At 50.1% G+C, this 14,496-nt stretch overlaps 1 protein-coding gene across 12 annotated transcripts in view; it reads right to left on the bottom strand.

Annotated features, from left to right (window-relative positions):
- Positions 1-672: 672 nt before the first annotated feature.
- CCDC120 (coiled-coil domain containing 120) overlaps positions 673-14,496 on the bottom strand; it is a 43,994-nt gene continuing 30,170 nt past the window's right edge. For 9 of the 12 annotated variants that reach the window (XM_082205461.1, XM_082205460.1, XM_082205467.1 and 6 more), the window contains exons 2-9: positions 13,623-13,768; positions 11,374-11,507; positions 8,300-8,413; positions 7,991-8,213; positions 7,295-7,351; positions 5,527-5,770; positions 4,432-4,536; positions 673-3,589 (exon numbers count right to left, since the gene is read on the bottom strand). In XM_082205461.1, coding sequence (XP_082061587.1) covers positions 2,860-3,589; positions 4,432-4,536; positions 5,527-5,770; positions 7,295-7,351; positions 7,991-8,213; positions 8,300-8,413; positions 11,374-11,507; positions 13,623-13,671 — 1,656 coding nt within the window. In that variant the 5' untranslated portion in view covers positions 13,672-13,768 and the 3' untranslated portion in view covers positions 673-2,859. The remainder of the gene's footprint in view (positions 3,590-4,431; positions 4,537-5,526; positions 5,771-7,294; positions 7,352-7,990; positions 8,214-8,299; positions 8,414-11,373; positions 11,508-13,622; positions 13,769-14,496) is intronic. The other 3 variants (XM_082205458.1, XM_082205457.1, XM_082205459.1) reach the window with 3 other exon arrangements.

Here is a 14,496-nt window from a genome sequence, read left to right as displayed (position 1 = left end):
AATTGTGCTCGGAAACGTACTGGGAGCCAATGTAGGTCTTTCAAGACCGGTGTTATATGGTCTTGGCGGCCGCCCCCAGTCACCAGTCTAGCTGCCGCATTCTGGATTAGTTGTAGTTTCCGAGTCACCTTCAAAGGTAGCCCCACGTAGAGTGCATTGCAGTAGTCCAAGCAGGAGATAACCAGAGCATGCACCACTCTGGCGAGACAGTCCGCAGACAGATAGGGTCTCAGCCTACGTACCAGATGGAGCTGGTAAACAGCTGCCCTGGACACAGATTTGACCTGTGCCTCCATGGACAGCTGTGAGTCCAAAGTGACTCCCAGGCTGCGCACCTGGTCCTTCAGGGGCACAGTTACCCCATTCAGGACCAGGGAATCCTCCACACCTGCCCACCTCCTGTCCCCCCAAAACAGTACTTCTGTCTTGTCAGGATTCAACCTCAATCTGTTGCCGCCATCCATCCTCCAACCGCCTCCAGACACTCACGCAGGACCTTCACTGCTTCTGATTTAAAAGAGAGGTAGAGCTGGGTGTCATCCGCATACTGATGAACACCCAGCCCAATCCAGAGGGCCATCTCTGCTCTTGCCTCCCGGGGCATGCTGTTTGCACCAAGAACACAAGACACTTCGACTCGGTACCTGAAGCCACCACACAACACAGCCTCGCTCGCCTTTACAATCTTTATTATAGAAACCCTTTCTCATTTCATATGCACAGTGCTCAGTTTTACATTCAGGCCCCCAAAATACAATCTGTACAGCAGTGAATATTAAAAAGACACGCAAGACAGTGACTCTGCTGCTGTGAACCTTGGTCCGTCACAGAGGGAAGTGGCGAGAGGGGTGGGGGTGGGGAGAAGAGCCCTCCTTTATCCCTCCTTCACCCCACCCCCTCCCTTACGCCGCCCCTGTCCCCAAATATGATCTGGATTCAATGGGCAAAAACAGAGATTATTAAACAACGTGACCACTTGTTGTGCAGCTGTGAAGAGGAAAAACCATCACATTTTTTAAAAAGCTTTTAAATGAAAGCAAGGGTGTTTTTTCCCCTTCGTAACATTGCGCGGGGGGGGGGGCAGCGGTGGCATGGTTGAATGGGGTTCGTGAAGGGGTCTCTCTGCCTGTGCTTTTTAGACATGGGACAGGCAGCGCTGCGCATTGGGGCTGCTGTGTGGCAAACGCCCATGTTTACAGAGATCTTCCCACATGTGAAAAGTCTGCCTGCCTGTTTTCCCGTGGGAGCCACACTTGCCCGCGGACTGAGTCAAATTTCGCACTTGCAGCTGTAACAGAAACCCCCGCGGTTCCCACAGCCACCATAACAGGCAGCCGTTTCAGCCGGTAGCTTCTGACACCACTCCACTTTCTACATAATTTTTTTAATTATTATGTGGCACTAAGCGTGTGGCCCTCAAAGGTCTTGTTGGGTTCCCTACTCCCTTTAAGTCCCAGGGAGCAAAGCCATGGGTGATGGGCACTGTTATGCAACAACCTCTGGGCAATGACGGGGGGCAGGGGGTGGAGAGAGACATGTTCCTCACCTTCGATTTGAGATGAACTGAAAGCAAGAACTCTCATTCTATAGCACCCATCCCAGTTTCACCTGCCAGGAAGCAGCTAGAGTTGTTTTTTTTAAAAAGGAGCTTGCATTTCCCTTACCTGAAGTCCCTTTTCTGCAGAAGTCTCCCCCAAAACACCCCTTGTCAGAAGTGGGCAGGGGGATGAACAGAAATTGCTCATGTGGTGTGGGGGGTGGGTGGGTGTAGATTATTTCCCCCTTTTCCGGACATTTTTAAAGAGAACTGAAATTCCACAGTCTGCGCTATGCAGCCTTTTGCCCACAAGAAACATCTGCACACCCCTCCACGATACATTCCAGGGTCTCGGGTTGGAAACGCCACACCCTGACCCACAGCACCAGGGCGGAAATGTTGCACCACTCCCGAGGGAACACAAGAGGATGCAACCTGCAGCAGTTAAACACTTGGGGAGGGGAGTGAGTGGCAGTGGGGTACAGTAAATACATATCCCCCCCTAAAAAAAATCTCAAATCAGAAAAGTTTAATAATGTGTAGGAAGAACTGGAGAGACATCCCTGGTCTCCCCCCAGTTGTGTGTCCAGTGTGACATGCAACAACCCCCCTTCACACTCTCAATTTCTCTCTCACACACACATACACACACAGATATATAGATATAGTATATAAACCCTGCCAGCAGGGAATTCCCGCCCCCCCCCAACATGGTGTAACACACGCACACACGAGGCACCAGCGAAGAAAAGAAAAAGAGACCAAACTCCATTTCCCCTTGGGGGAAAAAAGCAGAGGGGGGGTCAGACCAATGTCCCCGGGGGTGGCTGCTCTGTGGAGTCCAAGCTGTAGAGGCCAGCAGAGTCATCCATGTAAAGGAGTTCCCCAAAGGGTCTTGAGGGGGCATAGCAGGGCATCAAAAGGCGGAAGGGAGGGAGAGAGAGAAAAAGAAGAAGAAAAGAATTAGGCAAGGAGGAACACAGCAAGAAGTATAGATATCTTCCTTTCATCCCATGACAGTCCACCCCAAACTCCAGCCCCCTGGCCGCTCAAAATCCTCCAGAAATGGACCAAGAGGCAGCAACAAAAGAGTGCTCCTCCACCCCCCCAAACCCCCCCCCCCAGTAATGCACTTTTAGTGGGTGGGGAGAAACAACAACAGAAAACAAAGCACAAGAATTCGCAAGCAGCTGGGGAAAAGTGCAGCATGGTGGAAGTGCCCGAAAAAAAGAGAGAGAGCAGAAAGAATGACAGACAGACTCTGCGGAATTGGTGTTAGGGGGTGTGGCGTAAGGCAAGCAGAATGAACGGGGCGGATGCAGTTACCGGGGCAAATAGTGCAGTCGTGCCCCATACCTGCCATATAGCGGCTGCCCGGCATAGCTCACTGAGTGGGGCAGCCCCCCTGGCGCCCCATAGTAGCCCGTCTCGGGGTTGGCAGCAGCTGGCTCGTAGTAGCCGCGGAGCGGCTGATGGCTGGGGTGCGAGGGTCCCCGTCTCTCCAGCGCCCCCCGCTGGCTGACTCCGGCGTTGCGCATGTACCAGTCCCGGAGTCCCTCCAGGGCCAGGGCTTTGTGGAAGTTGCGCTGAGGGGGCAGCGGGGGCCCGTAACCGACCTCCCGGGACTGGGGGGGCAACAGCGGGCCGCAGGATTTGGTGCGGGCAGCCGGGCGGGCTCGGCGCTGCAGCGGGCTCTCGGGAAAGGCCCCCCACTCCAGCTGGGGGGGCCCGTCCCGGCGTGAAAGGTGGTCGCCGCCGCCCCAGCACCTGCGTTCCAGGTAGTAGTCCAGAAGGAGGTCGTTGTAAGGGGGCCGAGGGTTGCGGCCAGAGATGGAAGGGGTCAGGGCCTCTGCACTTTTAAAAGGGGGCGCAGCGGGGAACAGGGGGTCATCCGAAGGGGCCCGCTCAATCAGGGCTTCCGAGCTGTTGCTGCGACGGGTCCGAGCGGCGAAGAGGGAGGCCCGGTCAGCGCTGGTGTCGCGGCTAGGGGGTCCGAGCTGGGAGTCGTGGCTGCCTGACCATTGCCGGGGGTGTAGAGCTGGGGCCTCAGACCTGAGACAGAGAAAGAGAGAGAGGTGTCAAGAGAAGCCTTTCCAGATGTTTGTGGAACCTGTTGCAGATGTGAAGAGAAAGTCACGGGTTTGGCAGGTGTATCGCATACTCTGTGATAGTTCTTCTAGGGTATCTTAAAGGAAGATGTGAGATCAGAACATTCTAATTTAGATGGGGCTTTGTTAACAGCTGCCAAAATATTGAAATGGCATACTCCAATAGTTCTAACACAACAAGAATCGCTTGATAAAATTTGTTGCCACTATGACTAAATTAACAGAAACGGTCTGTTTAAGGCAAACATAAAGGTAGAGAAAGATCCCCCTTTATTAAATATATGAAACGAGAACATCAACTAGAATTATTTAAAGCCTTTTCAGTGCTTCAGTTATAATAATTTGCAATACAGAAACTTAAAACAATATTTAATATAACATTTTAGAATGTATTTATAGCTGTATCACATGAGGTTAAATTTTATTTTAACGTAGAATGATTTAGATGTCAATTTGGTGACTGTTAGAATGTAGTAGGTCTATAATTTATAAAAACATCTATAAAAATGTGACTGTCTTATCTTATAATAATAATTATGATCAGTGCTTTTTTTTCTTTCTAAAAAATGTTTAGGGGTACTCTCATTTTCCTACTCATGTTGAAATACTGCCCCTCAGTGAGGCCAAACTTAAATTCACAAAATGTTTAGGGGTATGCGTATCCTTGCGCACCCCCCCCGAAAAAAAGCACTGATTATGATCAGCTACACTTCTCACAAATTCCACATACACCCCCACCCCACTCTGCCTCCAGCCCCTGGGGGTGGAACCCAGCATTTTGCCTACCTGAACTGGTGGCCGCCTGTGCAAGCGCTTCTTGCCAGCACTGGGGTTGCAGGCACACTCCGGCCCTCAAAGCTGGAAGCACTCCTGGGGAGCGTGCGGCTTGGGCTGAAAACAAGTGAAGACAAAATCATTCCTAAAAGAGCCAGTCCCATTCAGCCCCTACATACACCACTCTGTACAGTGGTGCCTCGCAAGACGAAAAGAATCCGTTCTGTGATTCTCTTCGTCTAGCGGTTTTTTCGTCTTGTGAAGCAAGCCCATTGAAGGATTAGCAGATTAGCGCTATTAGCGGCTTTTAGCGGCTTATCTGCTGATCGGATCAGCTGACAAGCGGCTTAGCGGCTTAGAAAAAGGTGGGGGGGGAGGGAAAAAACCAGCAGGAACTCGCAAGACATTGTCATCTTGCGAAGCAAGCCCATAGGAAATTCATTTTGCGAAGCACCTCCAAAACGGAAAACTCTTTTGTCTAGCGAGTTTTCCGTCTTGCGAGGCATTCGTCTTGTGGGGCACCACTGTACATGTTCGTGTACAATTAGCTACAATTAGCCTCTCGCCCTGCAGCGTTATTTGAGCTTTTCTGTGCATTTTGTTATTCTTGAGAAACGTAGAAAATAACAAGATATATTTATCCAAAAGTCTTCAAACTTACACGACCCTTTAAAAAATAGCTGATGAAGGTGAATACATCGAAACAGGGCCCTGAACTGGTTTCTAATCCATAATTTAAGATTGCTAGGCAGGCATCATTTCCCCCCCCCCTCTGTTGAAGAAACAAACCCAAACACCCTGCCATAGAAGGCCAGCACTTGGGTTACAGTCTAGCTCACTCCCTTTCTCCGTCATAGGCCAGCTTTCCATTGGCGGGGAGCTGTGTGTTTTGCATTTTTATGTGGGGCAGCATTCAAAAATGGCACCCTGCCTCTTCAGCCTGACGTTCTACAGTCCCACCTCCTTTTGCTGCTTGTGTCCTTGCAATGGGCCCTTAAGGGGGGTCCCTGGGCATCAATCAGTTCAGCAGCAAACTCCCTCCTTCCTCTGGTTCACTTTTGTTACTGGAGAGACACATGCAAAAGGCCCAAGGCATCTGCTAGTCACCTGGCAGGGCTGGCAACAGAGTTCCTGCGGTCCTTGCCCTCGTTGTACAGGTCCGGCTGCAAAAGCCGCCATCCTGGTCGGCGGTCGGGGCTACTGGAGATGGCACGCAGGTGATCTCGGGCCTTAGGTGGCGAAGGACGGTCAAAAAAAGTCCCCTGGTGGTTGGAGACTTTGGAGGGGTGGAAGCTGTGGGGGTCGTCTGAGGACAGAGCACAGGGCACAGAGTAGAAGCATCCACACACCCCTACCTCGGCAAAAAACAACAACAATAAAAAAATATGGTAGTCCAACAGTTTATGCTTTCTGAACATAAATGTGATCATCCTCAGCCTGGATATTTCAGAGGCTGATGACGCCATGGTTGCAGGTTTGATCCCCATAAGGGACAGCTGCATATTCCTGCATTGCAGGCGGCTGGACACAACGCAAGGGAGAAAGTTAGAAGTCCTAGCAGAAAGGGGCAGAAAGCATGCCGTTATGCAGCTGCTGCCTGCAGTCTGGAATGACACAGCCCAGGAGCAGTTTTACCATAGGATGAGGGTCCTTCAGAGGAGGACCAGGGGGTTCCTAGGGAAGGTACCAACTCATCCGACTCAGTTACCCCCGGCGTGCAGCATCAACTGGGTTCTGTGCTCTCACTCGGCTGGGTGAATCGACAGCACTGCTCAATGCTGGGGCCACAACCTGTTCCTCTGTTCTCCTGGTGCCCCAACACTGTGGGGACAGTAAACAATGCTACAGGCCAATGAGTCACCCTCCTTAGATGTGCCCATTTTCAGGGCAGAAAATAAGTAACACCAACAAAGCTGTTTTGGCCACGTTACATTTGAGGGTTTCTTCGCCACCTTTGATTTGGTCTGGCAAATGTGCTATGAGAAGGGTTCTCTCCCCCCACCCTGACCCCTTCCACGTTAGCACATGCTTCTTCCAAGAAGCTGACTCCAAAGTAGGGTTTACTTTCAATTCGTTCGTTCATTAAGACGCCACCCAGAAAGACACCCCTTTATACCAGCAGACGGGCAGGTAAGACTTTGAGCTCACTTAATGAAGAGTCTCTTTGCTTCATCATCTCCGGGGCAAAAGATGAGCGACCAAGTGAGCCTGAGCCTTCAGCAGCTCTCATTTACGGTGATAATAAATAATAATAATAATAATAATAATAATAATAATAATAATAATAATTTATTTATATCCCACCCTCCCCAGGCAAAGCCAGGCTCAGAGCGGCTAACAACAGTAAAAATAGCACAATTTACAAAAAATCAGTCAATTAATTGAAATACATTCTAAAATCAGTTCAGAATCAAATTAATGGCAACCATTGGGCTAGAGTTCTGTGAGGATTACCAAAGGAGGGGGTCAGACTGTGCCTTGGCCAAAGGCCTGGTGGAACAGCTCTGTCTTGCAGGCCATGCAGAAAGATGTCAAGTCCCGCAGGGCCCTAGTCTCCTGTAACAGAGCGTTCCACCAGATCGGGGCCACAGCCGAAAAAGCCCTGCCTCTGGCTGAGGCCAGCCTAACCTCCCTGTGGCCTGGGATCTCCAAGATGTTTTTTTATTTGAAGACCATAAGGTGCTCTGTGGGACATACCAGGAGAGGCGGTCCCGTAGGTACGAGGGTCCGAGGCCGTATGGGGCTTTAAAGGTTAAAACCAGCACCTTAAGCCTGACAAAGGCACCCCTTTAACCTCTTGTCATTTACCCAGAACCACCAACCGCTCCCTCCTTAATCTAGGAAAGAAACGCCGGGGGCCGCAGACCACACTTACCATTTTCATGGCTGGCCGATTCGGAGAGGGAGCTGCTCTCTGAATGGAAAGCCTCTTCTTTTGTGTTTTGTTTTGATGAAAGAGAGATAAATCAGGGATCAATCAGAAAACAGGGTGTGATGACTAAGATACCAGAAGGATAGGGTGGGCAGCGAGCAGCTTGGGTAGGAGAACGGCTACCTTCACACAAGTTCACTTCCAACACAAGAGGAGGAATCATGGTAGGAAACCCTCACATTGCCAGGAAGTGCACTCAGTCTATTGGGCTACCGGGGGAAGGGACACCTTTTGGACCAAGAGTCCTTATCCCAGTGGAAAGCTGTCAAAGGGCTGCATTCCAGTAATGGTTAAGGCCACCCACAAAGTATGCCCTGGAAGGTCTCCCTGCTCCCGTGAAGATTTTGAAGGCGTGCTTCAGATTCTGAAGGTGGAATGGAGAGGACGGGGAAGAAGTTCCATGGCACAAACCATAGGTGGGGAACATGTGGCCCTCCCAGCGTTGCTGGACTCCCACTCCCTTCGCCTCCAGGCTGCACGGTCAATGTTGGGAGCTGGAGTCTGGCAACACGTGAAGGACCTCTCTGGCTCCCCCACCCTGGGCACAAGCAGAAATCTTCTGCACAAGCGGTACAGCAGGGTGGAATGGACCCACAGATGGCAGGGGGACGGGGTTTAAAGGGTGGGCGAGCAACGCACCATGGCTGCCCCTCTGGGAGGGCCCTTTGCCTAGTCGCACCCGGAACTCTGCCACCTGAGCCTCCAGCTCCCGCAGGCGCTGGGCGGCATCTGCCTGGACCTGCCTCCGGCGGCGGCGCTGCTCAGCCGTCAGATCTGGAGCCACGGTGAGGCGCCGGGCGGCCTCCGCCACTTGCTGTTGCAAAGCCAGCTCCTGAGTCAACTCCTCCAGGGAAGGCGCTTCCTGCAAGGCAACGGGAGGATTGTCAGAGCCGCCCCTGAAACCCCCCCTCTCCCCACCACTCGCTCTCCCCCGCCCCCTCCGCTCACCTCATTCTTGAGGGCAGTGGGAATTCGGTAGGCAACTGCCGTCCTCCGGCGCACAGGCTGGGGTCTTTCCCCTGGCTCCAGGGGGTATTCGGGAGGCAACTGTCCTGTCAGTTCCTGGCAATGGGAAGGGATGCAAGCGGCATTGTCAATACTGCCCAGGTGAGGCATCCTGGGCCAGGCTGAGACACCTGTTCATCTTCTGTGCTCAAGATTAAAATTCTGCACCAAGACCAGCTGGATTTTGGTAGCTCACACAAAACCAGCCAGATCTGCATGCATTTATTTGTTCTGCAGCCCACTTCCAAAATCGATCTGTCGCGGTTCGCAACCTCTAAAAGCTTTACTTCAATAATTTCTATTTGATATCACAAGTGTAAAGTTATAACAATACCAAATACATTTTCATATTTTAGAGATTTCTCCAAAACTCCAGACTTCCCTCCATCCCCTTCCTGGGTCCTATATTCTCAATGTTTTCAACGGTGTAATATTTCACCATCCGTATTTTGCATCTCTCCGTATCGCCCATGGTATTTGTTACGTTTCAAGTGTTATTAGGATCCTGCTAGCGTTTTCATTCGCTTACAGTGGTTCTCCTAAATAAACCTTCCCCGTTCTTTCTTGAAAAAGAAATAAATAAAAGCTTTGCTTCAGGGATGATGAATCTATGCCCCCCCCCAGAGGCTGCTGGACTCCATCTCCCATCATCCTTGAACACTGGGCATGCTGATGAGAGTGACTGAAGGGAGCTGGACTCCCAACAGCAACTGGAGGGCCACAGGCTCCCCATTCCCGTCCTAGATGATATGAACCCAACTTATCTAGAATAAGGTTGGATGGAATCTTGATGGTCAACTAGCCTTCTCACCCTTGCTCAACACAGGACCTGCAGTGCAGCATCATTAAGAGTTGTTTGACAGTGGAACAGGCTGCCTTCCAAGTTGCTGGCGAGCCATCCTTTGCTGGAGGGATTTAAACAGAGGCTGGTTGGCTACCTGTCCGGGATGCTGCACTGTGGGATGTGGGATGCAACCCAAGGAAAGTGCAGGGAACCAGAGTTTGGCCATATGTTTGGCAGGACATCCTGCCAGGCCAAACTCCGAATCCCTGAACTTTCCTTGCATTGTATCCCACATTAGTCATACTCCAGAGTAGACCAAATGAAATTGGTGGATGTGGTTAACTTGGGTCCATTCATTCCACTGGGCCTGCTCTGAATATAACCTGCTTGGATACTGCTTGGTTCTACTAGTCTTTCCTTCTGGAGTAACAGAGAACAAGTCTACTCCATCTTCTGTGTGACAGCTCTCCAGATGCTTGAAGACGGCTGTTGAGTCTCACCTTCATCTCCTCTTCTCCTGGCTATAAGCGCCCATCTGTTTTTCAACCGTTCCTCAAATCACTTGAGTTTCTACACCCCCTGACCCATCTGTCTGCCCTGCTCAAGTTGCGCTCCTGTTTGAGAATGTGGCGCCCAGTGGCCTGACCAGCCCAGGCTGGAAGTATTATTTCTCAAAGAGGCCTTCCCCCTGTGTGCTCCTCTTTATGCTTTCAGGCCCAGGGATGGAACTCTGACCTATCTACCGTATTTTTCGTCCTATAAGGCGCACCGGCCCATAGGACGCACCTCATTTTTTTTTGGGGGGGGGGAAATGAATTAAAAAAAATATTTCCCCCCCCCAGCCCTGGCTGCTGCCCCAAGCCTTGCGCTCACCTGCACGAAGCAGGGGAAGCCCTCCGGAGGGCTTCCCCTGCTTCGGGCGAGCGTCAGCAAGCCTCGCGCGCCCGGCAGGAGGCTCCCCCTGCTTCGGGCAACAGGCTGCCGCCCCAAGCCTCGCGCACCCGGTGGGACATCCTGCCGGGTGCGCGAGGCTTGCAGACACTCGCCCGAAGCAGGGGGAGCCCTCCGGAGGGCTCCCCCTGCTTCGGGCGACAGGCTGCCGCCCCAAGCCTCGCGCACCCGGTGGGACCTCCTGCCGGGCGCGCGAGGCTTGCAGGCATTCGCCCCATAAGACGCACCCCGATTTCCCCTTCATTTTTGGAGGGGAAAAAGTGCGTCTTATGGGGCGAAAAATACGGTATGTCTAACAAAGCACATAGCAGGACCTACTTGGGGGTGGCATCTGCTGGCATTTTCTTACATGTGGAGGAGGACAGCCAGCCCATTACCCAAACTCTTTCCAATGTCAGCTTTAAACTAGAGCAGCACTGAAATCTTTAGGAGACATTTTTTCCAGAGAAAAAGTCAAGGTTTTTCTTTTTTTCTTAGAAAAAGGAGTCCGCTTGGCAGAAGTTTTTTCATGATTGAGAATCGCATAGCCAGGGACGGAGAACTTTAAAGCGTTAAGACCAGAAGGCGGAAAATATGAAAACAATGAGAAGAGGCAGGACTGAAGATTTGGAGATATGCTTCAGAGGTCCAGACTCCAGACTATGGGGAGCCCGGAAAAATTAATAATTACAATTTGGATTACAATTTGGTCTTTTTAAAATTTTAGTTTCTTGTTTTTAAGTGGATTATGATGTGGATATGTTGATTGGCTGTTTTTATTGGAAAATCAATAAAATTGTTTGTAAAAAAGAAAAAGGAGTCCGCTTGGCAGAATTTTTTTCAAACACCCTTCACTTTATTTGGGTGTGTGTGTATATGTGTGTGTGTGTGTGTTGGTCACACAACCCGCCCCCTTTTTAGGGAAAAAAGAAATAAACTGTGCTCCTGCCACTGCTAAGGGTGACCTCCTTCCCCAAGACACCACTGGATCGCTGTTCATCTCCTGGGTTCCTCTGCCCCAATTTCTCTACCCACAAATAGGGAGGAAAATTTCAAGAGGTCTCTACTTTTTACATCTCCTCGGATTTCACCCTCTGCTCCCCAGCAAACACAGACCAGGAATTTGCCCTCTTGAAATGGAGATTCTCGAGAATTAACCGTCTTGACGGGACACAGGCTGCTTTCTACACCCAGGGACGATTTCAACTTTCCACGCTGCCGGAACTGTCTTGGCTAGTCCTAGAGGCAGCGCCAGCCCCTCGCCCCCCCACATCAAGCCGTGCTCCGGCCAACGGGTACTCACAGCCTCCTGAAGGCAAATGCGGCGCAGCTCCTTCAGGCGCAGGCTGAGAACTTGCTGGAGAGACCGCTGCTTCTCCAGCAGCTCTTGCACCCGCTCCAGCCGGATCCGCGGACAGAGGTCCCTCTGCAAAGCCTCTGCGGAGGAAAGAGAGGAGCAGATGATTAAAGCGGGGGGGGGGGATCCTTTTCTAGTCTGAGGGCCACAGTCCCTTGTGGGCAATGTTCTGAGGGCCACATGCCAGGGGTGGGTGGGGCCAGAGGCAAAAGCTAGCTCAAATTTCATCTTCTCCTTTTTTCTTTTTTTTTTTTGGAAAATGATCTTTATTGATTTTATAACTACATACTATACATATAAAGGGTAAAGGGAGCCCTGACCATTAGGTCCAGTCATGGCCGACTCTGGGGTTGCGGCGCTCATCTCGCTTTACTGGCCAAGGGAGCCGGTGTACAGCTTCTGGGTCATGTGGCCAGCATTACTAAGCCGCTTCTGGCGAACCAGAGCAGCGCATGGAAACGCCATTTACCTTCCCGCTGGAGTGGTACCTATTTATCTACTTGCACTTGGACGTGCTTTGGAACTGCTAGGTTGGCAGGAGCTGGGACCGAGCAATGGGAGCTCACCCCGTCGTGGGGATTTGAACCGCCGACTTTCTGATCGGCAAGTCCTAGGTCCTGTGGTTTAACCCACAGTGCCACCCGTGTCCCAACTATGCATATACACGTTACTTTACATTTACATTTACTCCCATTTACTCCCTCCTTCCTTCTTCTGGCTTTTTACTGTCGTCTCTAAGTTTTTCACATTGTCTTTATCGATTTTATATATTGTTGTTCTTCTTTCAAATTTATCTGTACAGTGTCTATATACAAATAAATATTTCTGTATGTACACGTCTTGTTGTTTGTCTATATTCATTTACAGATACAATTTTATGTGAAAATAGTTTTGGAAAACTGCTACAATGGACTTTATGGAAACTCAGCTAGGGGGATTCGAGGAAGTCATTTAACAATGTTAGCAAAAATGGAATTATTATAGCTAGGATAAATGTTTGTTTGTTTGTTTATGTTTTCTGTTTGATATAAAACTGCAAAATCAATAATTTTTTTGGAAAAAAATATTAATTTACAGATACAATTAGTTACCTTGATTGTATTTTACATTTTAATTCATATTGTCATTAACGTCCAATAAAGTTTCTTTTAATTTTCCATTATGAGGTTTATTTCCATTCTACTGATTTCACTATTTCACCTTATCCTATATATAACATAATTTCCCCCCATTCTTTTTGAAATGTTTCATCACCCTGTTGTCGAATTTCCCCCGTTAATTTGGCTATTTCTGCATATTCCATGACCTTGTACTGCCACTCTTCTGGAATATGCAGAAATAGCCAAATTAATGGGGGAAATTCGACAACAGGGCGATGGAACATTTCAAATTTCATCTTTGTATGGTAGGCGAGTTTCTACACCCACACACGTACACAAAACACACCCTCCCTGTTTGTCAAGAGGCAGGGTCAGAGTTCAAGGGACACACTTGGGGTGCAAAGCAGCGTGAGGGGTGAGGCCTGGGGAGAGGGGATTTGGCTGAGAGTGAGTTTCAAGGGCCCCATAAAGGGGTCTGCAGGGCAACATTGAGCCCCCAGGTCCGTGTTTTCCCACACCTGAATAAAAGGGTCAGTGAAGGTTTGAAATCCATGGCAAGTCCGAGATTTAACTCTCACAGAAACATACATTTCATACAGTGGTGCCTCACAAGATGAAAAGAATCCATTCTGTGATTCTCTTCATCTAGCGGTTTTTTCCTCTTGCAAAGCAAGCCCATTGACGGATTAGCGGATTTGCGGCTTTTAGTGGCTTAGAAAAGGGGGGGGGGGAGGAAAAAAAACCAGCAGGAACTCGCAAGACATTGTCATCTTGCGAAGCAAGCCCATAGGAAATTCGTTTTGCGAAGCACCTCCAAAACGGAAAACTCTTTCGTCTAGCGGGTTTTCCGTCTTGCAAGGCATTCGTCTTGCGGGGCACCACTGTACAATGTTTGTATATTCGTACTACGTATGTATTAATGTTGAATTATTTTAATAATAAAATACTTAAATAAAAAATATTTTTTAAAAAAAGATTTAACTCTCACAGGGTGCAGAAATGGGAGGACAAGGTGATCAGCCAGGCAGGAAGGAGAAAAATTGTGGGGGGTTTTTGGGGGGGCGGGTGTCATCAGATGGATCAGTAGGAAGGTACCTGAAGAGCTGTAGCTGGATGAGTTGATGAGTTGCCCCTTCACCTCCATCTCTGGAAGATTGGTTTGTCTCCTGCTTCCGAGGGACGGGAATCACTTTGATCCAAGACCCATCTGGAACTCCCGGATGGGGGGCCTCAGCTGGTTACTGCCATAGGGAAAGAAGAAAAGAGTAAGAAGCGGGTGTGACTCTGCAGATGCAAGCAGCTGAGTCATCTGTGGAGGGCAGGATGCTACAGGAGAGGGATGAAAAAAAAGAGAGATAGGATCTGCCTGAAGTCAGTGGAGGGCAGGCAATATCACAAGGAGAAGGCAAGATGGTAGAGAAGCATCTCAGAGTATGGAGAGCTGAGGAGCACATCTATTCAGGGTTAGGAAAGCTGGGCACAGAGGAGGTTCCGGAAAGCCACTCTCCTTCCCTCAGCTGCCACTCCACAGGTAGCCCTTGAATGAGGCTGGCATTTCCAGGTTCTTCCATGACACACAGCCAATGGTCAGAGCAGGGCTGGGTAAGTTCTTTACCCCCCATCTCCGCCATGGGGCACAGCGGGGCTTATATGGTATTGGAAAGGGAGGCAGAGCAACGTGGGCTGAAGTGTCCCAAGAATGACATTTTGCCCAAGCATTGCTAGCCCCACAAGTGTGCTGGAATCAAGGCTGCACTAAAGAAGGAAAGAGGAAATGTTTCCTTATTATCTGAAGGAGCGTCTCCATCCCCATCATTCTGCCTGGACACTGAGGTCCAATGCCAAGCGCCTTCTGGCAGTTCCCTCCCTGCGAGAAGCGAAGTTACAGGGAACCACGCAGAGGGCCTTCTCGGTAGTGGCGCCTGCCCTGTGGAACGCCCTCCCACCAGATGTCAAAGAGAACAACAAC

The sequence above is a fragment of the Podarcis vaucheri genome (assembly GCF_965113315.1).
Source record: "Podarcis vaucheri genome assembly, chromosome: 17".
NCBI lineage: Eukaryota > Metazoa > Chordata > Lepidosauria > Squamata > Lacertidae > Podarcis > Podarcis vaucheri.
This window is presented reverse-complemented; position numbering and strand designations above follow the sequence as displayed.